We start from the raw sequence: 27627 nt of genomic DNA, 5'->3' as shown, positions 1-27627 counted from the left end.
ACATTCCAAACAAAGGATGGCGGTTTATGTGTTTAAGTCCTTTAGCAGTAGCTTGACTTGTACAGGGAGACTAAGGACACAATGATTTGAAGAGTAAGGTAAAAAAAATATTTAAAAAGCTATTTAAAAGATCTGTTTCATCCCTAAGAACACGCTTCAGATTGTTCTTCGCTTTCTGTCACAGTATCCTGAAAGGCTGTGATGATTTAAGGCAATAATGAGATTCTGCGCAGCATCTCAGATTATATATTATTCATTAGACCTCACTTTAGTCAGCTGTGCTGTTTTCCCGCAGTGTACAGTGAAGCCGTCTTTGAAAGCCTTGGAGAGGACGTTTGCTCGCTAATGATTCTAACATGAAGCACGGAGCTGCAAAGGAAAGGCCTGTGTTGTCTAATGGATTCATGTGTGAGGGAGTAGAGCAGGCAGGGGAGAGGCTGATTGAAAAGGCAAGGATATAAGGAGAGGGAGAAGGTGAAAAAAACTGTAAAATAGAAGAAGAGTGATGGAGCAGATACAAAGAAAGGCTTTCTCTCCTCCATCCTTAGAGGGGAGCTGGGAGTGTAGATCGCCTCACTCCTTCCCTCTTTGTCATGCTCTAACAGAAGCTCAATGTCGCCCCCCATAGCCAAGGAACATCACTGCACCCAGCTCAGGTGCCAAGGGTGGGCTGGCCTTCTGCTGACAAACAGCTTACGCAACCCAGCTGACGTCACACACTCCTGTCTGTCATGCAGCACTCTGGATCTTGGAACACACACAGAAACACTCAGATTTGGAGTCAGTGCAGAAAAGGGCTTCTCCTTGATGGTGTCTCTCCTGACGCAGTGCTCTCAGGTTATCTCCATGTGTCTTTGTGTGCTTATTTGGATGGGCATTGCGTCTGTGTGTGCATGTGGGCCTGTTAGGGCAGTGTCCTTAACACTGCACTGCCATGGCTGGCTTTAATGAGGGCTGTTGAGCTTTGTGACTAGACAGTTTTCTCTTTTTAGTTTCAGTTTTAACCTTTCTGCTTGTGCAGTATGTTGCTGAAATGATTGTAGATTCTATCCTCAGTTTATCAAGTGCACCGAAGTGAAAATAATCCAGTCTAAAACATATGCCTGCAATAAAGAATGTATTTATTTAAGGTTATTATGTTGACTTTACTTATTTAAGTATTCCTTTCTTTAGATGATTCAACATTAGGGACCGTTTTCAGTTTGTCTTTTTGCATTGTCTCATACTATGAGGGCATTTCTTTAATTGATTGTGGTATTCTACAGGTTTCTTTGAGTCATGCCAGAAGTTTTTCTTAACCCTAACCCCTACCCTACTGTTCCATACAAGAACTAACCAGTTCATCTCTCTGCTTACTCTCTGTTTCGTCATTGTGCTCATCCAGGAGGTCTTTCAAGTTCTTCAGACAGCCGACCAGCGGTGGTCCGCTACAGTAAAGATCAGAGGCCCACCACACTCCCCATTCAGCCCTTCACCTTCCACCACCAGTTCGCATCCAAACCACCTCAACCCAAGCCTCTGCTGCCCCTGCTCACAGGCTACCACTCTGGGATGCAGGCCCGCTCTGGCTCCGGCTCTGGCTCCGGCTCCGGCTCCGGTTCTGGAGGTCCAGTAGGCGAGGACGGTGAAGATGCAGCTGACAATGTGCACAAGTACCAGGGTTCTCTCAGCGCAGCAGCCCCTCCTCTTGAATTGGTCAGGCCTTCACCTCTTGGGAGCTACTCTCCAGTTCGTCTCCAGGGGGTGCCCAGCTCTGAGACTTGCTCCACCTGCACCCCAAGCCCTCAGCCTACACACAGCCTGTCCTGTCCACTTTCAACGGGCCTTGGTCCCCTGCACACCCCTCCAACAGTCACACAGGGAGGGGGGTCAGCGCCATTACCTCACACACCTCCGCCTCCATCTCTGGGGGTGAAGAGAGGGATAGTGCCACCAATGTTGCCCCCAGTGCTGGGGCAGTGTTTCCACCGTGGACCTCTGCATAGCTTACCAGCACTTCATAGTGACACTCTGAGCCCACTGGACTGTCTGGACTCTGGAAAGAGTCCACTCCATGTTGAGGGAGGAAAAGGATCTGGAGCCAGAACACAAAATGGTAGGTTCCAAAAGAAATCTGGTGTCCACCTAAAGAATTGGTCATGGAATGCTGTCATGAGAAATTGCTGCTTTTTGAGGAGACGCGTCAAGTTTTTTTTCTCAGATCATTAAATATCCCCAAAATAATAATATTTGTTTTATCTGTCTTCACAAACAGCTGAGATGTTACAGAATTAATCACTAAAACACCTTTACATGCAGAATATATTAACTGCCAAGCCCCACTGTTCGTTTACAACAGGTTTTTCTCTTCTACTTTACACACTTTCTTTCGATTTTATGACTTTGTCCATCACACCTGCTTGGTTGTTCTGTAACACAGCATTTACTGTCATTTAACTGTCAGCCTCCTCTTAAGGGGATAAGTTCACAGTAAAAGGCATCTTATTTTAAGTGCAGTCATATGAAGGGGAAAGTTGTTCTTTTACATTTCCAAGGTTTTATGTATCAGGACATCATTGTAAAAAAGAGATCTTAAAATGTCCAATGAACAACACATGGGATGTCACATTGTATCATTTATTCAGTCAAAATACAGAAGAAATGTAGCTTTTAGGAGCACATTAAGCAACATTAACTTGATATAATAATTTTCTGTATGATATTATCAGTTATGATGATGTTAACTCACATCGTTGTAGAAGAATTTTGGTCGACTCTTCTTTAAAATGTTGGTTCAGTTCTTTGAGGTTTCTGCACAGCTCTCCTAATGTTCCATCACAGCATTTCAGTCTGCAGCAAATTGATTCTTTACTCTTTCAGACATTCTGTTGTAGATTTGCTGCTGTGTTTGGGATCATTGTCCTGTTGATGAGCCAGTTTCAGCCCAGCTTTAGCTTTCAGACAGATGGCCTCACATTTGACTGTAGAATACTTTGATGCACAGAGAAGTTCATGGTGGAGTCGAAGACTGCAAGGTGTCCAAGTCCTGTGGCTGCAGAACAAGCCCAGATCATCAGCCCTCCACCACCGTGCTTGACAGCTGGTACGAGGCGCTGATATGCCAAAATATCTCCACTTCGGTCTGGTCTGTTCCAGAGGTCTTGTGCTTTGTTCAGATGCAGCTTTACAAACCTAAGCTGTGCTGCCATGTTTTTTTTAGAGAGAAGAGGCTTGTTCAGTCTTTTTTTTCTCGTATTGTGAACTTCAACATTTAACATGCTAACTGAGGCGGGGATGTAGCTCTTGGGCTTTTCGCACTTTCTCTGAGCATTGCACGGTCTGGCCTTGTAAAAAAATCTTTCTCACTGTAGAATGATGGACTTCAGATACTGTGGAAATGGCCTTATAAGCTTTCCCAGATTTCTGGGCAGCAGTCATTGCTGACATCTTTTCTCCTTGAAATGAATGCTGCAGACTAGCAAACTGACAAAACTTCACAGAGGTGCTCATATTGCTATAAATCAATTTTTTTCACACGCTGCTTTTTCTTTTTTTTAAATTTTAGGTTTTTATCTCATTTTTAGACCTGGTAAAGAAACCGTGATTTTGTTTTTATGTCCTGATACGTAAATCCTTGGAATTGAATTAGGGTGCATATTAACATGAATGTAGGTCAGTTATAACTATCAGTAAACCCACTCAGACTTTTACAGGAACAGTTAGTTCTGTGTTGTTCAGTGTTTTTGTTATTTAAGAACAAGCTCCTGCACATTCTTACTGTTCTGTTTCTCTTTCTTCCCTCCATTCATGCATGAACTTAAATCTTTCCTGTCTTCCCTTCACTTTATCCATGTGGCCTTCCTCTGCTGCTTTCCCATCATTTTGCTCAACAACCCATCCTTTAACCCTAACCTGACCCCACCATCATGACCCTAACACCTCCGCTCCCCAACAGCACACCACCTCTCTCCCCAGGCTCTCAAATGGAGGGAGTATCGTCGTCGAAACCCTCTGGGGGTGGAGAGGGTCTCTGGGGGGCACTCTTCTGCAGGATCAGGCCCCCTCTCTGGTAGCATGGACCTCAGACGCGGCAGGGGACCACGACCCACCAGACGCAATGTGTTTGATTTCCCTGCAGCTCACTCTGGTCACATGATGGGACGGCTCAATGGTGCTTGTGATTCTGTAGACAGTGTTGGAGCGCATGCACAGTTATATAGATTAAAAAGCATGTAGTTTAGTTATGAGTGCATCTTTAGGGAGCCTTAGGTCCAGAGGTTGCATACTTTAAGGGTAAAATACTTAAAAATGTAGATGATGTTCTTTGGATGCTTTACCTGTAAAGGATTCTGCAGCATTTAAAAGTGATGGTAAATGTTTAGATAAGTCATAACTGTGTGTGTGTTTGCAGTGGGTCAATCAGCTAAGCTGCTGCAGAGCTACAGCGACTTCCTGCCAGACTACTTCTCTATGACAGAGAAGCCGCCCGAGGAGTTCTGCCTCTCTCCCGACGCCTCATCTTCCTCCTCCTGCTCTTCCTCGCAGACCCACGTGTCGGTTGACCTGACGCAGAAAAGAGGTGGGGCTCTGTGTGTGTGGATGGGTATGGTGGACAGTGGGAGTCGGGGAGGTATCTGAATCTAAAAAAAGAAAAGCCAAATTCCAAACTGCATCGATGAGCTTCACTTTATTTTGTACATATGAAATATAACGAAGTGATGCCAGCTCCTGCACACATTTGTATGGCAGCTACACCCTTCGTGTGACACAGAGGAAAGAAAACCCAGATGCATAAAAAGAAGTTGGGCCTGACTCTTTTAGCCTCCTTAATGCTCTATTCCTACTTTTCTGTCTGGATGCGGGGACATATTGTAATAATTGAAGGAAGATGCATGTTTGTAATTCTTGTCACTGAAGCATATCTATGGCACTACTTTACTTTACTTTAACCTAATTATTAGACGTGTATTTGTTCTCTTTTCTCGACCAGGTTTGGTTAAAGCCGTGAACACGGCAGTTGATCTGATTGTGGCGCACTTTGGCACCAGCAGAGACCCAGATGTGAAGGTAGGAGATTTTAGTCATTATGATTCACAAATGGAGCAAATATACAGCATGTGACTTCATGAGTGGAGCATTCTTGGAGCAGATACTCGTCATATTGGTTCTTGATTAAGTCTCACATAGTAAAATTTAGAGTCGATGCTGGCAGAACAACTTCTGAATGCCACCAAGTTCAAAAGAATTAACAGGTGGTGAAATAGTTCAGCTTCACAGACAGATGGAGCCATCTGACCGCTTAGAGTCATGGCTTCTTACAGCAGAAATGTTTTCTTACTCAGTGTGGGTTTCCTTTTCTAACCACCACCTCTTTTTTTTAAGTACTTTGTATCACAACAGATTAGCAATGCAAGAATCTTATGTAATATTCTTCCAATATTTTCTTGTTTTTTTTTAAAAACTTTTCAAATATTTCAGTGGATATCTGGCTCAAATCCAGATGTGGGTCAGAATAAAAGATAAGCAAATCAAACATCCCATCAACTCATTTTTGACTTTACAAGTCTGGAATAAAAAGCACATGACATGTTTTTGCAAAGATAAACGAGTTGTGAAGCCAGTTTCATTTCCTTACTCTGCATGTTTCTCTGCACCCCCATCAGGCTAAGCTGGGGAACAGCTGGGTGAGTCCCAACGTGGGTCACCTCATCTTGAAGTACTTGTGTCCGGCCCTGCGTGACGTGCTGCAGGACGGTCTGAAGGCCTATGTTCTGGACCTGATCGTCGGACAGCGCCGTTGTCAGCCCTGGAGCCTCGTGGAGGCCTCCACACAGCTGGGTGAGAACCAGGGTGGAGTAGAAGGTCTTATAGGGCAAATAATGTGTGTCTGGGATTGGTTTCTAACGACTGTATGTCTAAAGTGATTGTTCTTCATGAAAAGTCTTCAAAAGTCTGATATTTAAATGCCGTGGTAGGACATCAGAGGAGGGAAACAGCTGTAATTTAAAACAATATGAAGAATGAACTGCTCATAGGTGCTTTATTGAAATCCTTTAGTAAACTTGTCTCCCATCAGGTCCATCCACGCGTATCCTCCACAGCTTGTTCTCAAAAGTGAGCCAGTACTCAGAGCTCACAAGCCACAGCATGAGACTAAATGCCTTCATCCTCGGTCTGCTCAAGTAAGTCATCTCTCTTTATAGCTGTTTTCCCTGTCATTCTGACTGCCAGGTATTCTGTGGAATCTTGCACGAAGCTGTCATCATCAGATCTGTTAAGTCTGTAGGTTGTGAGCTGGGTCTCCATGAATTGGATTTATTTTCCAGCACATCCCACAGATGCTCGATTGGAGGCCAAGGATGGGTCTAACCCTTACACATGCAACAAACTGCGATGCACTGTGTGTTCTTTCTGAGGAAAGGCTGAGCCAGGCTGAACATTTTTTAGTTGTACAGCAGCTCCTCTGTCAGATCAAACAGCATGAGCCAGCTCTCAGTTCCCACTTGCATCAATGAGTCTTGGTGACCTTTGACTCAGTCACCAGTTTTCCTTCTTAGAACCACTTTTAGCAGATCGTGATTTGGGAGCCCATAGAAAAGATGCAGTCGTGGTGATGCTGTGACCTAGATATTGGCTCTCAAGTCCTTATACTTCCCTTTAATTTTCTGTTTCCAACACATTAAATTCAAGGACGGAATGTTTGTTTGCTACTTAATATATCATATCCTCTGCCAGTGTTTGTCACTTCGCCTGTTAGTGGTTATAATGTTATGGCACATCAGTGTACATTTGCATGTTACTGCTGCCTGTGGCTGTGTGCCGTAGGGATACTGTATAAACAGTGAACCTTTAACAGGTCCATCTTATGGGAAGCAGTTCTGTTGACTGAGTCCAGACATTTTTATTCTGCTCCGTCAAATACAATTTAAAATCATGTCAGGGCGGAAGGCTGACTGATAGATTCACTTTTGAGTTATCATGTCTTGAATTCTGCTGTAGGAGAGTGACATGACTACCTTTTTTCCCCCCAGTATTAAGATTTGATTTTCATTCTATTTCAGCCTCAAATCTTTGGAATTCTGGTTCAATCACCTCTACACACATGAAGGTAAGATCATAGTAACTTGTATTTATTTATAACCCATGATTATTTGTTTTTTCTATGTCTTGTTCTGATGTTAGTTTTTTTTTGTAATGTTTCTCAGATATCATAGCAGCGCACTACAGCCCATGGGGTTTCCTTCCCCTGTCACACGGAGCCTGCCAGCCTCTCTTTGAGGAGCTCCTCCTCTTACTTCAGCCACTGTCGCTCCTCCCCTTTGACCTTGACCTGTTGTTTGAGCCACATCTCCTCCAAAAAGGACAGGAGCATCTGCGGCGCAAGGAGCAGCTGTGCTCTGCAGGCCAGAGTGTGGACCGATCAAGTCGCTCCACCTTCCAACTCATGAGGGGTTGGAGCACCACCGTCAGCGAAATGGTCAGAGACTCGAGTGCAGAGGTGAAGAGGGAGAGGGCAGGACTGAGACGAGAGGGAACATGGCCTAGAATGGAAGGAGTGGGGTCGAGAAGAGAGGCAGCAGGAGTGGAATCGAGGGCGACCGCTACGCCTGTTAGCAGATCAGTGGCAATGGATGTAGGGTTTTCCAACCTCTGGAAGGAAAGAGGGCTGGAAGGCCAGAGAAGTAAAGGTGTTGGACAAGAAAGCCATGGAGACGGTGAGGATATAAAGGAAAGGGATAGGAGGAAGGGAAGAAATAGGGAACCTTCAAATGAGGGACGTCAGCGTCAGGACAGACAGGCTGGCTGGTGGTACCAGCTGATGCAGTCCTCACAGGTCTACATCGACCAGTCCACAGAAGGGTCAAAGTTTGTTAAGACTGAGAAAAGGAAGAAGTCTTCTGAGAGACGGCAGGGCCAACCACCACCCACAAGAGAAGGTGTGGTGGAAGGTGCTGAGTCAAGCCATGAAGGGGAGGGAGGGAAAAGCAGCAGCTCAACTGGGGAGTCGGCTGGATCCAGGGGAAGGCCCTCATGGATGGGCAGTCCCCCAGAGTCCGTTCTTAACCAGGATAAAGACACAAATCCTCTGGAGGTCACTGAGAGCCCAGCCCAAGCTACAGCCCAGGAAGAGAGCCCCTCACAGGGGCAGAGTTTGCGCTGGGGCAGGCTTTTTGGTTCAAGTGTTGGTTCTCCTCTGAGAGTCGAGGGAGCAGAACAGAGGACAAAATCCCAAAAGACCAGGTAAGGAAAGTCTGTTTCTTCAAGTCAGCAAAACTGGTGAAGGACTGTTGCTGAATCTAAAGACATAAGCAACATCCGCTTGTTCTTAGAATTTTAAAAACTATCTTAATATTTCCACTCACTTTTCCTTGTCAGGCCACCATCAGGTTGGCTTGGTTTGGACAAATCGGTTCTTGACCTGGTAGCTCTGACTATTGGAGGCAGCGGTGGGAAGAAGACAGAGCCTCCTGCCACACCCACCCATGCCCAAACCACAGCAGAACCGGTGTTGAGACGTCCAACCGAAACCAAACTACAGTCTCCATGGTAAGCAAATATTTCAGAAATGCAGTAGATTTACGCAGCGCATCATTTCATTAAAGACGTACGAAAAATAAATTTCCTAAAAAACGGACACAGTTCGCTACAAAAGTCGTCCTCTATGACTATCTTGTAATAGGAGGTTTATTTTATTGTTCAAATTATCTTAAAAATCTCCTAAACTGGTATCTTCATCTGGTTTGCTTTATCCAGCATCCAACATTCTAAAAGCAAAACATATCAGGATTGATATATTTCAAAATACGGGAATTTTGTGGCAAATTTGCAGTATTGATAACCCAGAGAAATATACATTTAGCTTTTTTACCTGTAGAATCACAGTGGATTGGATTTGTTAGTGTTTAAACAGTCACAGACCATTTTGATTCATGTTGTCTGCTGTTTTATCTCAGTGAAGTGCGAGCCTTATGTCACCACATAGCCACCGAGTCCGGCCAGCTGAGCTTCAACAAGGGCGACATCCTGCAGGTTCTCAGAAAGGCTGATCCTGACTGGCTCCTCTGCTCCCTGGGCTCCACCCGTGGCTTGGTTCCCATTGTCTATGTCACTCTCAACAGCATGGAGGACAGCCAGGAGGCTACTGGACTCAAGCAGCTCTGAGCAAGATCTGCCTTAAGAGGACATAAACCAGAAGAAGAAGGCAAACTGCTTTGTAGGCTGAGGGAATCGCTGCTACGTATCTACTGAAAACAGAAACCATTTTCTGGCTTTACATCGGAAGTGATTCATGAAAAACAATGTAAAAAATATGAAGATGATGCACAGACTCATACAGTAGAAGCATGCAGGCTCATCCAAGGACTCACATCTGCTTCAAGGGTACATCCAGTTAAGTATGCATGCATACATCTGAAAAAAACCAAAAGACCAGACAGAAAAACAAACCCAAAGACTCTAAAATACACTTCTTTCTCTACATGGAGCTGTCCTGCTAGCCTAACTATGTGACCCTCCAGTCTATTTATCATCCGTCCCGCATTTGAGCATGATGTGGAGAGGCAACCTGCAGATCTTCACATTGTGATATACTGTGTACCATGCCTAGCTGTCCTTTGCTGTACTGTTTATACGTTCACCTTGCTGTGCCACACTTTAAATACACTGCTCAAGTGTCGCCCTCAGCCACAAAACAGGTTCCTTGAATGTCCTGTTGCTTGCTTGGTGCTGATTCATCTTTTCAGTCACGTAGAAGCCAGAAAATCTGTGTTTTTTGGTAAGATTTTAAATGGTTGACATCTTCTCCATTTGCAGAGGTGTGATTAGAACGGTTGCTATAACTGTTGTAGAGTAGAAAAGACAGCAATTCTACTGTTTGCTTTGGTTCACAGGACCCCGCAGAGCTGGGGTGAAACACTGGTAGACAGGGGAAGATTCACCTTGCAGGCCCTCTCTGCTGTGCTTCAGCTTCCTCTGCAGATTTTATTTTCTTGTTCAAGTTATCAATTTCTGCTTAAAGAGCACATAACCTTGCAAAAAATGTTGTCTTTTTCCTACAGTCCTGTATCACCTGTCTTATGGCTCTACCTTTAAGAAACAGTGTGTAACCATTACTGACTTATACCGGTCAAGTTGAAGATAGCAGCCATCTCAAATGCCATCCACTTTGCATTTAGCAGCAGATTACATCTAGTTTGGCTCCTGTCAAGAAAGTCATTCTGACAACCTTGGTTTTTCATCATTTCTTACATCTGGGACAAGAAACACCAGTGTTTATACTTGTTTCCTGTTTTCACCTGTACTGAATCCTCTTTGCCTCTTCATGTTTTTGCTTCTTTAACAAGGTCGATTCATGTGCCGCTGCCTGTTCTTTCATCACGTAAGTTTCCATTTCTCAGGCATTGACCATCAGACATCCACAAGCACTGATTCCTCCACTTTTTTCTTCTTCACAAATGGATATAGGTGGTTTATTGGAAGGCATTTAAAAGACAGAAATTAATTTAGCAAAGTGATAGGATATTAACTGAAACAAACTCATTTCCTGCATGGCTCTTGTTATTGTTACACACTGTAACTTTAATCTCATAGCCGAGCACTGATGGCTTTCGAGGATGAGAGGACTGGGCAGCCCGAGTTGTACATGTGTATAGATCTGTTGGTACATACTGCTATGTAAATGCATTTATAACTTACAAAGGAGTTGTGTTTATTGAAATACCTGTTTTTTTTCAGCCGAGGTAAGCATCTCAGTAATCCTTTGCAGAAAATAGGGATGTCCAATGAAAGCAAAACACAACTGTGGGTCCTTCTTGAAGTAGAGAAGATGGAAATTCGCCTCAGTCTGGACATTCTTGAAAACTGTTGCTAATAAGTTTGATGTTTTGTTTATAAAAAAAATAGGTCAAATATCTTCTATATGCCTTAAAGAGCTTGAAGGAGGAAGAGGCAAGTGGCCAGCTAACATTTGTCCTGACATTACAATATATTTTATATATGCTCTGTCTGCCCTGACTTTTCCAGATGTGTCTGCACAGATGTTTGTTGACCTGCGAGAAAAGTTGTGAAGAGCTCTACGGAGATATTTTTAGATGTTTAAAGGGAAATCCCCACACATTTTGTGTTGGTGGCTTCATGTGCATTGTATGTACATGCTACCTGCCTGCCATGCCCACGTGTAAAATGTGGCCTTCGGTTCAAGATGAGTTGAACCAAAATTACAGCTGTATACAGTAAACACGGAGAGAAAAGTGTGTACAGGTGCCCAATCAAATGTTACACATTATCAGGTGGTAAAATCAATGTACATTTATTAGATAAATGAATGCTTGTGTATTTTTTGAAAGACTTACATACAGTAGAATATAATTTTATCATTGAATTGTTCTTTTTGTTGCATTATTGTACAGTTTTTATTTCTAAGTGGAATTTTTAACCTTTTGATTTCAGCAGATTGAATAACACTTTGTCCTTGAATTGTAAATATATTTAAATCCCTCAGTGGTCGGTTTTGGCCATAGAGCTCAGTATGTATGTAAGAATGTTATTAATGATTTACCAGTGCATTTCAGAGTATAAACTTTAGTTTCATCGCTAACATCCTGCAGACTTTAACACAAGTTGCCCGTGAGAGTGAAAGTGTTTGATGTTGGAGTACATCCTGCGCAGGTTTCACATGGGACAGACAGAAAGAAACACATAGTAGTGATTAAACCAGAGAGACAGGGAGGTTCAGCGGTCAAGTGGCAAAGTCAGATAATTGTTGTGCTGAAAAGTCGTGTATTGTCGACATAGAAGAGAAAGAAAGAAAGGTTTGTTCTGTTCTTCCTGCTCTTTGTGTCTCTGGCTGCTCCTGCCTGTAAATACCTTCAGCATCAGTGACACTGCTCCTCTCTCTGTGTCCAGGCTATATGATCTGTATGTATGACATTATCAAACTACTATGGATGTTAAACAACAAAGTGCTCATGTGATCACACACTCATGTGGCTCTGTGTCTTTTTTTCATCCAACACAATCCACCTTTGAAGCATTTTCTTCACCCGCAACCTTTTGATACCTTGATGTACTTTTCCACCAATGAGTCGGCTGCCGCTGTTCAGTTGTGCATCACTGTGTACTCTTCTTTTGTCAGTCCTGCTCTATAAGTCTGGACAATGATCTGATAAATACTTCTAATTTATTTTGACTCTTTGCTTGATGACGTTTCAGTGACTTTCAGCTGCCATACTGATAAAACATGTTGTTGGAACATGTAGAGCATCAAGTTACACTTTGTGGATGTTGCTGCTTTTGCACAGGTGGCTGAAAACACACAGGATATGAGATTTTGGTAATTCAGTATTTAAATATCGTCAGATATTTGGTGTTCACGTGTTCTCCCTTCTCTAGATGAGAGCTGCAGTGCAGTATTATACTGATATTCTATTGTTTTTTTTGTCCCCTTAAAGGATGAAGACATTGTTTCCTTGGAAAGCCATAATTTTGGTTTCATTTCCCTTTATTTATGTGACTGTCCAAACTCGGAGGCATTTGGCAACATGACAGAACAAATAGTTGAGGCTGAATATTTACACTACACAGATGTCAAAGAAGTGATATAAAGACCGCTTCTGTATTCAGCTGCATTTAGCAAAACACCTTCACCTTTATCATATTTCATTGAAAATTTCCTTCCATTTTTGGACACGTAACCTAATATGAAACTTGAACAAAGACGTGACAGCTTTTTTTGTCAGAAAGTGAAATATAATCCTTTAGTTATTGTGAACAGAAGAGGTTAAAAAAAACCTCTTAATGTCTCAGGTTTAAGATAATCTGGATAAAGATGTCAGGTCATTTTCACTATGAACTTAACAGCCTTTTACGTCTGTTCTGTTCGGTTTCATTTCACATGCCCTGTATTTTGTCCTTTCAGTTTTAGTTTTGACCTTTTCTTGCACATTTCTGTGTTTCGGCTGCACGGTTATTTTGAAGATGATTCTTCCATGTGCATTTTGAGTTTTGCTTGTCTATGTTTCACAGCAATCTGTGTGTAGTTTCATGACTAAAAATGTGCGTGTGCATTCTATTCAACAGAATAATAAAGCTGTGTGGACATATGGTTCTTTTTCATGAAGTTGAATCATCGTGAAACTAAAGCACATGCTCAAATCTAATTTCCATGTATTAAACCCATCTTAAGGGATTTCACACGCTTATGTTTGTCCTTTATGCCCACACAATCAGTTCTACTTCTGTGTAACTGCTTCTGTTGCAAATATTGCACCTATGCATGAGAATAATAGCTGCACTCGCAGAGGTCACCACTGTCTGCTCTCAGGAGGGAATGTCCCACAGACTCGGCATTATCAGCACCGCTGTCTGCTCCAGAAGGGGATATCCCACAACTTGTATCAGCATTAAAACAAGCCTCTGTCCACTCTACCCTATAAAAGTTTCCTGAGAACGCTGTATCTTTGAACATTAGCATCACGGCCTCCGTGTGTAAGCTGTTCCCTTGTTGCAACATGATTAAATGTCCTTTGCATGTGAGATTCAGACAGAATTCCTGAGTATTCTTTTTATTCAAAGGAAACTATTCAATCCCCCAGAAGAACGATGTGAATGTTTCTTTAACTGCAGTGGGGATCATTATTGTCATTATTACATTTTCAGTCACTTTTGAGTGCACAAAGAATCAAAGACATGGATAAGATTTGGGCAAAATAAGGTTTTATTTCAAAAGAATCAAGATTTACTTCCATTGAATCATAAACTTCTTTACCTGAGATATTAGTTAGCTTAGGGGGCTACATACTCAACACATTAAACATAACTGTCACAAAACAAAAGTTCAACATTTCTTAATAATATAATACTCAAACAAATTTTTTTTATATAAGACAAAAAGTAATATAGAGAAATCTGTAACAAGGGGACCACAGTATTATATTAATCTCTGTAGATGCAGTTCTCCTCTTTGACTTGCAGTTGCTGTTGTGGTTGGATCAAACCTTGTTTTTTGGCTTCACTCCAAAGCAGCGTTTTCCCTGCAGAGACGCAAATATTTAGAGACTAGAACTCTGGTGGACTACATTACACCAATACACTGAACATACTTTCCCCTAATAGCAATAACAGAAAGGCCCCAGTCAAAACTATGATGTAATTTCCTTTACTGAGACAGTTTCTATCTCATGGACTCTCATAGAACATGGTGACTTTGTGAATGGGTGATTTTCGGTATCCTATCCTGTATAACGCTTTGGCATTTATACACCCTCATGACTCACAGCCATTTGCGGTTTTGCACACACTTAAAGTTAAGTAAAGCGTGACAGAGGTTTTGACTGCATTTTTTAAACTTTACACAAGGCAAACAAGTGGTTAACATTTTTCTTTCTTTTTTTTTGGTCTGACTTCAGCAGGAAGTGTGGCTGGTGAAAGTACAAAAAGCTTTCAGTTTACACTTTTTCAGTCCACAACTTTTTTTGTGGCTTTTTTTCACAATTTTTCATTTTTGAGTTCCCATCTATGGTTCCTCTCCTGGTTCAAGTAAGATGGGTAGAAGTCTGGGCAGAGCCGTAGACATTCAAAGTTTCAGATGAGATTTCAGATTTAATTTACTAATGCTTTTCATAATTCACTGAGCAACACTCAGCTAGATAAAGCCACATGAAACCACTGATACAGGTGGACAGCATGTAGATGCTATCGCTATAATTCTAATTCAGATGCCCTCTGTATTATATCCTGAGGCACCTTTGTATATAGTTTTATATTTAGAATGTTTGATCATATTTTACATGACACATGAAGAACATTAAAATGACATCTTTGTGTTGGTGGCACCATTCACCCCAACCACTTTCTTTTTTTGACCATCAACAACAAGGACTACCGATTGCTTCAGATTCTTTAAGGTGGATATTTCAAGAGCTTAGTTTTATAGGCTGGTATCAAAACATGAAATTGTGAGCTCTGAAATTTTAGCACATCAAACTAAGTTTACAATGTACTGTTTTAAAGTGAGGAGGAGCAGAAAAGAGTGACGGTACCTTGTAATTGGCATTCTTGCACCACTTCTTCACCTCATCAACATGTCTCATCAGCTGCTGCACCCACATTTCACCGGGAGGGACACAGAGTTTCCTCGCTCTTCTGGTCACAAAACTGCAAGAACACCAAATCACACCAAAATTTAGAATGACAACTCGGTAACTTCAAATTAATTACAGCATGCTGCTACTAAATCAAACCAAATAAACTCACATTGTGGCATCAATGCTGCAACCTTTGGCCTGTTGATAGTAGTCTGCAAGAATAGTTTTTGTGAGCGTTTGGTTTTTTACCTCCAAACAGCAATCGAGAGGGATCTCAGCCAGTGTCACTGAAAGACAGAGAGATTCAGATGAGTTAGCACCAACAGTTGGCCTCAAAGGGGTGTTGAAGTGTCAGTTACAATCAGTTTCAGTAGGAATTTTTAATGTTGCAGCTGCATTAACAAGAACAACTCCATTCTGGTTGCTCCTCAAACCCAACAAGGAAAATGACTGGAGCATGTGGAGGAGGAGCATCAGTCTGTCTGAACAGTTTCCTAGCAACAAGATAACTACAGAATCTCATTAAAAGGTAAATTATAAACTACCTTTTTACACATACAAAAAATTCAAGACTCGATTCACTATTTTAGGTATTTTAGTGACTATAAACAACAAATTGAAAACAGGTAAAGTGGAGCAGAGACTAAAGAGCTACTGCAAAGCATGCACATGTTTCTGTCTGAGGTTATGCTGCAAGTTGGTACTTTCCAGTTCATCACACGTTTGAGCAATAACGTTTTATATCCGCGAGACAATTTTGGCACCTAGTTAGAAATGTTTAGTACAGTGAGATGCATTTGAAATGTGTGAAACAGACAACCAAATGCAGCCTGCAACCTCTGTATCTCAATGTTCTGCAAGTTTTCCCTTTTAATAACAGCCAAATATTTAAAAGTATTTATCAGTGTCATTAAAGTATTAAAGTCTTAAATATATAAATTGAATTTTTTTTATACGGCATATATTGGCTTTTTTTCAGAATTTGTCATCCTTTTGATTTTGAAAATGGTAAGTAGGCAAATATAAAGCTGTGAAAGCAACAGGAAATGTAACTTGCACCCTGAAATCCTTTTATAACAAAAGCTCCACTGAAGTAATAAAGAATTGGATATGGAGAGAAAAAATGTATATAAAAACACAGGTCCTTGTTTTCGTATCTTGAACTGAACAAACCCTCACTGAGAGAACTTGTCTGGAACTTATTCATAAAGTTAATCTTTGTCTTTAATTGACAACAAAGTATGAGTACAGCAGAGGGGATTGCCAGCACCACACCTTGTTGTGGCATCAACAATCACCCACTTGTTTTCTATTCTCTTTTAGCTCTGCACAGATCCAAGCCCTGAAATGGTTGTTTTTCTAGATTTAAATCTTATTTTTATCATTTTTCCTTATCTGTGTATAAATAAATCAATGCTTTAATAATTCAAGTCCAAGAAATTACGACTTCTCTTTATTTAAAGCACCTCTTCCTTGGCTGTCAACCCTGAAAGAGAGATTTTCTTATCGTGTTTAAGGGCTTTTTGCTGACTTCTCCTTTTTCTAGATACATGTTTTAATAAAGGTTTTCCATGACAAACCGGGGTGCATTTTACTCTCTAAATCAGAAGCAGCCAACTTTGGAAATGCAGACATAAAAGTTAAATTGTAAAGCAGAGTCAAAATTGTTTCCTTTTGGAGAAATTCCAAGTGAAACACTTAGATCGATTGCTTCCTCTTTTCTCGATAGAATATAGTTTTAGCAGTATCTCATTACCCTTTCTGCTCAAGGGCGATGGAAGCTAACAGAGCTCAGGGAAAACTCACCTGTGAAGCAGCAGGTGATGAAAAGTATGCAGAAGAAGAGCTTGGCATCACTCCACGAAGCCATGTCTGATGGAGCAGGTGAGGTTGCGGCTTGCTTTCTCTGGAGGCTGATTGGCTGCTGTGGAGTCTGCTCTTCCTCCCCTACTACAGCAAAGTAAGTGAAGTGACTGACTCTGTGTGCACTGCTGCTTATATATATATATGTGAGTGACCACTTTCACTTTTCCTTCTGTCCACTCCTCCCCCTTTATCCCCCACCCTAAATGATGCTGTGCCAATGCTTACAACTATGTGCCTAATATGTAATATGTGCCTTTTTAAATGTTTAAAACACTAAATCGGTTGATACCACAACTTTCCATACATGCCTGCTCAGAAATAGTGTCCTTCAAAATTTCAACATTAAATGCAGAGACACCGATGACTCAAGACCCTTTCGAGGAGGCTGGAGAGTGTAATTCTTGAAATTGTGGGTGGACACAGAGCATGCAAGACAGTCGAGTACTGATAAGTCCTGAGGCAGACCAGATTGATAACCACAAATGACTTGACTTGTCTTATTTCAATGGTGGCCTGTCATGTTCTGCATGATTTATAGTGACAGACTGAAGATGAATGGAGAGAAGACTAGACGTAAGACAAACATAATGTTGGGAGTTAATGAGTAAAAGGCTGATGGAGTTAATAATCAGCAAGCCACACCTAGACCGACTGAAGACAGAAAGACTGACAGGGCAGGAAATAGGAAGGGAAACTAGACTCAAGAGGGATAAGGGGTGATAAAGCCAGGCCATGACAACAAAAGGAAGATTTAGGTCCTATTTTCTGGGTCCTCATTGCAAACTTTGTCGCCTCTCGTGAAAAGAATAAAAAGCCCCGTCCAGGACACAGATCAACAGACTGCATCTCACCACAGGTTCACAAACTATATGAAAATGTTGAAACATAAACATAACTTCCTCAAAATTGGTCCTAAAGACTTCCTAAGAAAATTATAAAGAAAGCTGGCCTAAGAGGGTTCCAGCAACAAGAGTAAAGGTGCTCACATGCGCAAATATTTCAGTGGACTGTAAAGGGAAATCTCAACCCATTCTTTAGGTGAAAATGCAACATAATGTATTTTCATACCACAATATTTTTCACTTTGTAATCAACATTTAACTATTATAATGCATGATAGGTTCATTTTCATGGTAACTGCCATTAAAACTGACATTAGTGAGATCTAGTAAGTCTTGAAAATGGAGAGGATATTACAGGTAAAACAGTAACTAAACAAAAACACAGTACAGCAGAATCTGCTCATTTATCATCTCAAGAATGAAAAAGAACGGTGTGAACAAGCAGCTATCAAAGTGTTTGTAAGGAAGTGTATAGCAACAGTGGTAATGTGCAAAAATGTCTTTAATAAATACAATGTACATTCAGGTGTCGTGAGTGAAGTAGAGATTTATGGATTGTGCAATAGATAAGTTAAAATAATGGCTAATGAAAAATTTTTTAAAAATGAAAACATAAGTCAGAAAGAAGCTGTTCCTAAGTCTGATGGTTCTACTCCAAATGCTCTGCAGCCTTCTGCTCAAAAGAAGATGGACAAAAAGTAAATGTGCAGGATGGATGCAGTCTTTCATGATGCGGGTGGTGCTCTCTGGTGTTCTCTGGTGTTCTCTGTGGTGGACGGGAGGCTGCAACCAACAGTTCTAACAGTCACCCTGGATTCTAACAGTCTGTGGTCCGTCGGTTAGGAAGTCCTGTACCCAGTTGCAAAGGGAGGTGCTCAGTTCAAAGTGTTTGTAGTTTCTGCACTACGGTATGTGGGATGGTTGTGTTGAAAGCAGAGGTGACGTCAGTGAAGAACAGGCACATTAAGGAATTCTTACTGTCCAGGTGGGGGATGGCCGTGGGGACACCTGACGCGACGGCACTGTCAGTGCAGCGGTTCTGCTGGTAGGCGTACTGGTGGGGGTACAGTGATATCAATGGCGTCTTGCGGGCCATAATTATCCTCTCAAATCACTTTGTGACGATCTGGCTGAGGGCCACAGGCCGGTAGTCGTTTAGGCCTGTCGCGGTGGAGCTTTTGGGGATTGGAGTAATCGTAGATGTTTTCTTACATGTTGGAACGACTGCTTGAGCGAGGGAGATGTTGAAGATATCAGTTAACACCTCTGACAGCTAAAAGGCACAGTGATTCAATACCTGCCCTGAGATGCTGTCAGGGCCTGCAGCTTTGTGGCTGTTAATCCTTTGAAGGGACCTCATCTGCCTGGATGACACTGAGGGTCCCCGGGTGGTATGGTGAGTCTGGTGCTGGAAGAGGTTGTGGGGTCCTCAAACAGGGCAAAGAAGGTTGTTGAGTGCATCAGGGAGGGTAGGGTCCCTTGGGCATTGTGCACCTCTGCTGGTGTAATCCGTTGATGCACTTGATATCCTTCTACATGTTCCGTAGGTCAATAATAGAGAAAAGCCCCTGGATACTCTGAGCATATGTGGTCTTGGCCCTCTTGATGTCTGCAGTCATCTGCCTGCAGTTAGCCGTCTTCTGGCCGTTCTGAAAGCTGATGCATCACCAGACCTGAATGCAGCATCCCTGGCTTTCAGCAGACAGATCTGACCTTTTTTTGATTCAGGTAGCTGATCACTGGCTTGGTGGTGGTGACATCATCGACACATTTAGAGATGAAGCTGAAGACAGACGATGATTATTCTTCCAGATCCAGCTCAGCTCACACTGGAAACAGTCCTGAAGCACAGAGGTGGCATCCTGGGGCCACGCCGTGATGGCCCTCTGCTCTGGTTTGTTCTGTTTTAGCCGGAGGTGGTAGGTGGGGATCATCATCATGGAAACGTGGTCAGAGAGGCTGAGATGAGGCTGGGGGATGACTCTGTACTCACCACGTCCGTCAGTGAACATGTGGTCCTCAGTGTTCTTTCTCCATGTTGGTATATTTACATGCTGGTGAAACCTGGGCAGAGTGTCTGTCAGTTTGACATGATTAAAGTTTCCTGCAGTGTTTCCTGGATGTTCACCAGCTTGCAGTTTGTGCACCAACTTTTGTGTATGTACATACAGAGTCCCCAGATGGCTCTGGTCTGCTCGGAAGAGCTGAAGAGCCGTCGATGTGAAAGGCTGAGTCCGGCCTGTTGTTTTTAACCAGGTTTCCCTCAGACAAAGCACTGCAAAGTTCCTCACCTTATGCTAGATTTGCAGAGGGCGCTAACTCTTTACAAATACACACCTGCTTGTTCATGCCGTTCTTTTTAATTTTTGAGATGATAAATGAGCAGAGTCTGCTGTGTTCACATTACTATCAGCTTTTATTTTAAATCTACCTGTTCACCTTCATAGTTGCAAACGTGTTTGACCATACATGAATAAAATCAAAACCCAGAACAGGAAGGGATACTTACATTATGACACTGCTCTACTGTACTTCCCCGTCTAATTTTCAGTGGAAAATGAAACCGGTTTCTGGCAACACCGGGATTCTAAGGAAACCAACACCACCACATTTGCACACTTTGTCTGTAAAGAACATTTTTCTCTTCCTCTCTTAATGTATTGAGGAAGTCAGCATCATCCTGAATCTGTTGTTTTTATATGTTTACATTTTTCTAACTAATATAGATTCAGTTCTCAGAATTATTTCTATTAGCTCCAAACTGCATCATCAGGAGCAAATGTTATGTTCAGTTTAACAGAATAACTTTCATTTTCTTGTAAGTCACAACTTGAATATTTGCCCTGTCTCTTCCCTTTATTTACTATGTGGGACTTTCCCCATCAAAGCAATTACGGTAAAGAAAAAGTTGACTGGCCTGTTATTGCCTCAGGAGAAAATCTTGGCAGCAGTCCAGAGGCCTTCTGAAGTAACTGGGTTCACAGTGTTACTGGAAACATTTTTATATCTGCTGTGTATCTGACAGGAGAGAACATGTTTCCCCCGTACTGAGCTGTGACCACACTAACCACAGTGTAAACATGCAGTTGTGCTTCATGAATGTTCAAGGTGATGCATGTGAATTCAAGCATTTTATTTTAAATAAACACAGACAATAATTCTGAGCCAAAGGAAAATGAGTTTTATTAATCACTATTTTCTCACTCGTGTTTACATAAATTGAACCACCATCCAAGCTGTGATGACATCTGGTAAATGTTTCAGTTGTTTTTTCAAATATTTCTAATATAATATATATAACAAAGTATATTAGTGTAAAATCAAACTGAGCATGATGATGTGGTGATAGAACAAAAGCTGCAGCTTTTGAGATCTGAACAACTCAAACAATTTCAGGGGAACTGCAGAGTTCAAGTAGAGTTTCTTCTGGTTTTGTGACCACAATGACCTCTTTCACATTGTGTATGGCCATTTGATCTGTTGTTAGTGTTAAAGTGTTGATGGGAAAGGCTTTAGTCTTCTCAAGCTATTTTGATTTGATTAGCACTCTGGTAATCACTTTTTTCGTTTACAGTATTGTTATGAGGCGCCGCCTTGTCAGCTCCAGTAAGGTGTGTCTCCTCTTCTTGATTGGTTTGTGTCTGCTTTGGTTGATTTTATTCTGTTTTTTTCACATGTGTCACATGTGGCTCTGCGTCATGGAAAACACAAACATATCCCACCCTCTCTCAGTTTTAGAATTTTACACATCAGGATATAGTAGAAAACCATCTGATAATCACCACCTCTTAAAACTAATTCAATATAACCTCGGATAAACAACACATGTTATAATACATTGTCAATATTCATTTTATTAAAAAAAGCCAAAATGCAAATTCAGCAGCTTGTACAAACACCTTTAGCAGCAATAACTTAAGTAATTGTTTTCTGAATGATATTTTCGGTCTCTCACATCACTGTGGAGAAATTTTGGCCCACTCTTCTTTACAGTGTTGCTGTACCATTGCAACACCTTGACTAGTTTTTTCATGTTGACATTCTGTTGTAGATTTGTTGCTGTGTTTGGGATCATTGTCCTGCTGATGAGCCAGTTTCAGTCAAGCTTTAGATGTCAGTAGCCTCACATTTGACTATAAAATACTTTGGCATACAGAGAAATTCATAGTTTCTGGCATAGCCCAGGTCCTGTGGCTGCAGAACAAGTCCAGATCATCAGCCCTCCACCACCGTGCTTCACAGTTAATATGAGGTGTTTGTGCTGATATGCTGTGTTTGGTTTCCTCCAAACGTGCTGCGGTGCATTATGACCAAACATCTCCACTTTGGTCTGGTCTGTCCAAAGGACATTGTTCCAGAGGTCTTGTGGTTTGTTCAGATGCAGCTTTGCAAACCTAAGCTGTGCTGTCATGTTCTTTTTAGAGAGAAGAGGCTTTCTCCTACAGCCCTCCCAAACAAGCCATACTTGGTCAGTCTATTTTCTAGTTATACTGTTATGAACTTTAACATTTAATACGCTAACTGAGGTCTGCAGGATCTCAGATGAAACTCTTGGGTTTTTCTCAGTTTCTCTGAGCATTGCACGGTCTGACCTTGGCATGATTTTGTTGGGACGTCCGTGCCTGGGAGAATTGACGTTCTTCACTTGTGAATAATCTTTCTCTCTGTAGAATGCTGGACTCCAAATAGTTTGGTCTTAGAACCCTTCCCAGACTGATGGGCAGCATTAATTGCTTCTCTAATATCAATGTCTTTCCTCGTTAGCATTGTGTTAATGCACACCTGAATGGTCCAGACCAGCAAACAGCCAAAAACCTCTGCTTTTATAGAGGTGCCCACACTTACTGATGATCAGCTTATCAAGTGCATTTGATGTGCAGCGTCTGGCTGCTACTTACCATCTTAACTGACATTGAAGCAGAAGTTTTCAGGCACTACTTCAGCTGACATGTGGGATACAACACTCACAATTTCACTTTCAGTTCAAATTGATTAAGGTTGTCAATGGATTTCTAAATATTTAGAGATGAGGTTGACCACTGTTAAAGAATTTAAATCTGTTTTGGTCCAAAAGCACATCAGCAAAATATCCATCCAAAAAATTTTAAATGAATACTAAGGGAGTGTTTCTATATTTGGGTTGTCTTGAGTAACCGGGCCAGTATGCGTGGTTGGAAACTCCACAGGGTGCTGTTAGTCTTCATGAGCCAGCTGTGGATGTGAGTTTTGGACTGTCTTGTCCTCAGAAGGTCAAACAGGGTCAAAAGGAGCTTCTAGTTTACCAACACTGACATTGCCTCTGAATTTCCCAGAAATGTCAGGAATAATTTACAGAAACTAGTTTGTTACCTTGAGGCAAAACTCTCAAACTTAAGCTTTTGTGTGAAACAAAGAAGAATACAAGAATTTGATAAGAAAACATAAACAGAAAATAGTTTTTTTTTGTTAAATCCCCTAATTCCAACTGTAGATTATTGACACAGACTTCATGAGATCTGATGGCGTCAGTTCTTGTAGCTTCTTTCCTAGACATCAAAGACCCAACAATACAGATTACTACAGCGATGTAGAGATAAGGTTGACTTTTTCCTACACTATTGAGAAAAAAATAGCATACACTGAAGGTAAAATTGAAGTGAAGATGCTCATAAATAAGGTCATAAATTTCAGTAAAGTTAGTCTTTATCAACTTCACTCAAACTGCATATTTGGGGTGGCCACATGTTGAAACATCACTGATTCTCTGATGTCTCCTTTCAGAGGTCAGAAGGTGGGTTGTTATCTCCAATCAGACAAATCTCTGACATTATTGTAAGACAGATAAGAATCTAAACTTCTGAAATAACACCTCTGCGCTGCACTGCACATCTGAACATGCCTAGGTTCAAACAACCAATGGTACATTTACAGTGAGTATATTTTGACATGGAAGGAAAGCCAATTGTTAAATCAAAGCCTCGTGTTGCTGGCATTGCATCGAACCTGTAGCTGCTCACGTTGTATTTAGAAAACATAGATAAATTTGAAATTTGATACCAACAACACACTAAAAAATGAATTAAGAAAAAAGCACAGTAAGCCAGAAAAGTTTGTAAGATTCAGTGAAACAGCATTCTGCAATATTCTACAATTAACTAGATGAAATGGTGAGGGGTGAGGGTGTCAGGATTGGGTATAAAAACGAGCAGCCACCAAAGGGTTTGTCTCTCCAAGCAAGGAGGTGACGTGGCTCACCTCTCTGTGCTCAAATCAAGCAGAAAATCATCAATAAGCTCCCAAAAATATTGCAAAATTCTTTGGTCTTTGAACATGGGCAGTTTATGATACTGTGAAACACACTCAGGAAGTCTGGGGAATTCTCAGTGAGTAAATACCAATGACAGAAACCACCTTTGAGCCCTGAGGCAGCACTGCATGAGAAAACATCATGTCATAATTTTCAATATATCCTCAAGGGCTGAGGAATACATTCGAAGACCATTTTCACTCAACACAGTCCTGCATCAACATGTGTAACCTGAGACTATGCTACAAAAAGAATGTTGGGGATTGAGAGTTTTTGCAAAGTTCATGGGGTTTTATGTGCTTTTCGGTTTTCTAGTTTATTCTTTGCCTTTTAGTCATTTGATTTTTCCATCTGAATTTGATTCAAATCATTGTTTTTCTTCAATACTCTCATTTATACTCTTATAATAGATACTTATATATTCTGAGAACCTTGATTTAGAGTTTGTTCTGCTTAAATTCTGTTTGAGTTTTAGTATTTTGAGAGAGCTTTGTTCTTCTTCTGTGTATTCTGTTTAAATTTGCAGCCCTCTTTATTAGATTCTGTCGTGTAAGGGTGCAACGATAACATAATTAGTCGCCTACGTATTTAATTGTCGATAATTGTCGTTTACGTCATCACACGTCTTTTTCACGCTGTCGAGCTGAACATCATTTTTCGTACGGAGTGAGTCATCGTACTTCCTACCTATCTCTGCTTAGAGATTCATGTGAGTTACTGTAAATAACAGCAGGAGATGACCTGTATAAACAAAGTGAAATGGCTGCGGCTCAATTGTCGTCCTCTTGTCCAAAAGTGTCCATGGTCTTGGGAGCATTTCACCCTCGATACCCAGAAAAAAAAAAAGATTATCTGCTCGTCTGTCATGCATGAACATTTGAAGATGAAGCACGTTGGAGCTCTGGGAGACGCAGAATCACTATGGTAAGATATTTAGCTTGTTAGCGTAGCCTGCTTGCTAAATAAGCGGAGTTCTCTTGGATTTTAACATTAAAGTGCAACATTAAACTTGGATTTTTCAACTTCACAGTCCAAAGTTACAACCAGGCTGTATTCTTTTTCACTTTTTGGTATTGATTTGACTGTTGGTGCCTTACTGCCAGCCGTCTTCTTAACATTTTCAGTTAATGTTAAAAGTCAAGATATAATATGGCTTGAATGTATCCCTTTTCGGTTTTGGATTGTTTTTAATTGGTAATTAACCGATTAGTCGATTAAAAATAATCGATGACTAGTCGACTATCAAAATAGTCGTTAGTTGCTGCCCTACTGTCGTGTTCTTGTTTTTATCAAAAGAATTTGCGTTCTCTTTGTGTCCTCTTTAGTATCTAGCTTTTGTTTCCAGGCCTCGGTTTAGTTGTAGTTACTCTATTCTTGTTATTACCCCAAGATGTCCTCATTTGTCTCGTTTCACATCTGTCTCCTGTTAAAAATGAACCTGTTGTCACTCTACTCATCAACCCTCCCAGTATTTATAACTCTCTGGTCCACTCAGTCATTTCCCAGTTTGTCTTTGTCCCTTACCCCATGGCTTTTTCTGCCCTGCTGCTTTGTTGTGCTTGCTTTTAGTTCAGTTTTGGATTTCCAGTTGAAGTGTGCACTGAGTTTGATTGATAAAGACTTTTTGGTTGAACATTGAGTTTGCCTCTGGTCGGTGTATCTCAGATGGACAGAAAGACAGTGGACATGTGTTCTGTGGTCAGAGGAGCCCTAGTTAGAGTTGCCAACTTTCAAAAAGAAGCTTTACCTTTTTTTTCTTTTTCTTTTTTGCTCAACATGCCAAAGTGTCCCTGGTATCAAAGGGAAAATAAATGATAAAAACCAGTTGTGGGTTAACACCAGCGTGTACATTGGCCCATCAGAAACTTGAAAATTGAGTGTTTTAGCATTTTCATTTAGCGTTTAAAAGAGTCAATTATAGTTCAGCCGACACTTCTTATTCATTTAGTATGGTTTTGGTGCTAAAATGTATTTTCTTCCCCATCACTGTGGTGTTGGTTTTGTCTTGCTTTATTGCTTTATTTGCTTGAGCTTTATAATATAAGTTAACTTATTTGCATAACAGACACATTCTAATTTAATAAATATCAGAAAAATAAAAGCCATGTTTTATTGTTGTGTTTCAATGTGAAAAGGAAGACAGCAACCAAGATTTACAAATTCACATTCAATTTATTTTAACTCTCAATTTTAGTTCTGAAACAATGTCATTACACTTTCTCAGTACAAAAACAGCACTATCAATGTATCTTCACAAGCAGCAAGCATGGCTATGATGAACAGAACAGGGTTTTATTCCTAATGTCGGTTTCAGCCTCACAATTCGGTCCAATCAAGGGAAATATTGTTATCTCTATAGAACATATCACACAAAAGAATAATACAAAAAGGAGAAAAAAGGAACCAAAGTTATTCCACAGTGGCCACAAATGAGAAGAAGCATACAGAACAGAAACTTCAGCCACACTGAAGTCATCTGCTGGACAGAGTAAACAGATCAGAAACAAGATGAAGCAAAGATTCCTCACAGCTTTGATGCTCTCAAACATTTACAGTACAACATGACCACTCAGGGACTCTGAACAGAAATGGAAACGTCTCTGTCTTCAGCTCTGAGTTCAGTCTTCAGACACTTTTTCTCACCATTTCTCTACAGCTGTTAAAAAAAGCAGAGCAGTGAGTGATTATCCTGTGCACAGTGGATGCATTTTAGGTGAATTCAGCACGCTGTCGCACATTCACATGTGTTGATTTTACCTTGTTTACTGACTTGCTTGTTTTTTCTTTTCCAAGATGTTGATGATGTTTTGCACCCATGGGTTTTCTTTGGGGTGGACGACACACAGGTTTCTGCCTGACTTAGTGACCAACCTGAGAAAGCGGATTGAGAATCAGGATTAGGCAACAGAAATGGAGCATAGGATAGAAAAATTTCATCCAATAAATATGGGATTCTTCAATCTTGGTTGGTACTTACACAGTAGCACCGATGGCGCAGCCCTTCCCTTCATCCTGAACGGTGTAGCTCACAATGTTTTTGGAGGGCAAACGTCTTGGGCTCGCTGTCAGACAGCAGTCCACTGGAACCTCAGCTGCAGGGTGACAAAGAAAGAAGAATATCAGAGAGATTTATCCGTGAAAGCTAAAGGAATGCACAGCTTTCATCTGCAATATCACATGAGGAAGCTCTAGTTTTGGTTTGAAGCATGAACTTTCTGCACTGGCGATGCAAACCTGTAGTTTTTAACCTGAAAGATCCCATATAAGCTGCTCATCGATGAGAGCAGTCTCAGCTATAAACTGACTATGAATATATTTGCCTTACCTGCTGCAAACATAAAGCAGATGACACCCAGCAAGAGCAGAGCTGCAACTGGAGAGGCCATGTCTCTGTTTCTTCGTGGGTCTGGTCTAAGCTTGGCTGCTTCAGTGAGTCTCTTCAGGAGGGCGAAGATGTTGCTGTGATCAAGAGAGTGAGCAGCAGGTGCATTTATACAGGTGTTTCGAAAGTGAAAGTCTGACCTGCTATCATTGACTGGAAGAGGCAGAAATTTGGCATCAGACTCACACG

At 41.3% G+C, this 27627-nt stretch overlaps 4 protein-coding genes across 5 annotated transcripts in view; 1 reads left to right on the top strand and 3 right to left on the bottom strand.

Moving 5' to 3' along the window:
• The window catches only part of rusc2 (RUN and SH3 domain containing 2), a 32902-nt gene extending 20944 nt beyond the window's left edge, over window positions 1-11958 (top strand). Inside the window, exons 4-13 of one of the 2 annotated variants that reach the window (XM_072387313.1) lie at window positions 1385-2095; window positions 3935-4150; window positions 4391-4558; window positions 4970-5046; window positions 5643-5817; window positions 6056-6161; window positions 7041-7087; window positions 7185-8220; window positions 8356-8526; window positions 8934-11958. In XM_072387313.1, coding sequence (XP_072243414.1) covers window positions 1385-2095; window positions 3935-4150; window positions 4391-4558; window positions 4970-5046; window positions 5643-5817; window positions 6056-6161; window positions 7041-7087; window positions 7185-8220; window positions 8356-8526; window positions 8934-9141 — 2915 coding nt within the window. In that variant the 3' untranslated portion in view covers window positions 9142-11958. The remainder of the gene's footprint in view (window positions 1-1384; window positions 2096-3934; window positions 4151-4390; window positions 4559-4969; window positions 5047-5642; window positions 5818-6055; window positions 6162-7040; window positions 7088-7184; window positions 8221-8355; window positions 8527-8933) is intronic. The other variant, XM_072387314.1, reaches the window with a different exon arrangement.
• Window positions 1-27627, bottom strand: part of bmp3 (bone morphogenetic protein 3) — a 458962-nt gene that overhangs the window by 110942 nt on the left and 320393 nt on the right. The gene's annotated exons all lie outside the window — the stretch shown is intronic.
• LOC140309090 (C-C motif chemokine 3-like) lies at window positions 13676-17053 on the bottom strand. The gene is made up of 4 exons (XM_072386922.1): window positions 16869-17053; window positions 15232-15349; window positions 15018-15132; window positions 13676-14009 (listed from the first exon to the last, which is right to left on the bottom strand). The coding sequence occupies exons 1-4, from the start codon at window positions 16930-16932 to the stop codon at window positions 13968-13970; spliced, it is 339 nt and encodes a 112-aa protein (XP_072243023.1). The 5' UTR covers window positions 16933-17053; the 3' UTR covers window positions 13676-13967.
• LOC140309089 (C-C motif chemokine 8-like) lies at window positions 26480-27530 on the bottom strand. The gene is made up of 4 exons (XM_072386921.1): window positions 27382-27530; window positions 27034-27148; window positions 26814-26927; window positions 26480-26712 (listed from the first exon to the last, which is right to left on the bottom strand). The coding sequence occupies exons 1-3, from the start codon at window positions 27440-27442 to the stop codon at window positions 26819-26821; spliced, it is 285 nt and encodes a 94-aa protein (XP_072243022.1). The 5' UTR covers window positions 27443-27530; the 3' UTR covers window positions 26480-26712; window positions 26814-26818.

The sequence above is a fragment of the Leuresthes tenuis genome, unplaced genomic scaffold (assembly GCF_036924035.1).
Source record: "Leuresthes tenuis unplaced genomic scaffold, fLeuTen1.0.hap1 SCAF_6, whole genome shotgun sequence".
Classification (NCBI taxonomy): Eukaryota; Metazoa; Chordata; class Actinopteri; order Atheriniformes; family Atherinopsidae; genus Leuresthes; species Leuresthes tenuis.
The sequence above is the reverse complement of the archived record's forward strand: the minus strand, read 5'-3'. Positions and strand labels throughout refer to the sequence as shown.

What these genes read in the sequence shown, in the direction of transcription:
- LOC140309090 (XM_072386922.1), bottom strand. Translation starts at nt 16,932, where the DNA reads ATGGCTTCGTGGAGTGATGCCAAGCTCTTCTTCTGCATACTTTTCATC. An exon ending in CATCACCTGCTGCTTCACAG is followed by an intron (nt 15,350 to 16,868) that starts GTGAGTTTTCCC and finishes TCTGTCTTTCAG; the next exon opens with TGACACTGGCTGAGATCCCT. An exon ending in TGCAGCATTGATGCCACAAT is followed by an intron (nt 15,133 to 15,231) that starts GTGAGTTTATTT and finishes GTGTTCTTGCAG; the next exon opens with TTTTGTGACCAGAAGAGCGA.
- LOC140309089 (XM_072386921.1), bottom strand. Translation starts at nt 27,442, where the DNA reads ATGGCCTCTCCAGTTGCAGCTCTGCTCTTGCTGGGTGTCATCTGCTTT. An exon ending in CTGCTTTATGTTTGCAGCAG is followed by an intron (nt 27,149 to 27,381) that starts GTAAGGCAAATA and finishes GTCACCCTGCAG; the next exon opens with CTGAGGTTCCAGTGGACTGC. An exon ending in TGCGCCATCGGTGCTACTGT is followed by an intron (nt 26,928 to 27,033) that starts GTAAGTACCAAC and finishes CCGCTTTCTCAG; the next exon opens with GTTGGTCACTAAGTCAGGCA.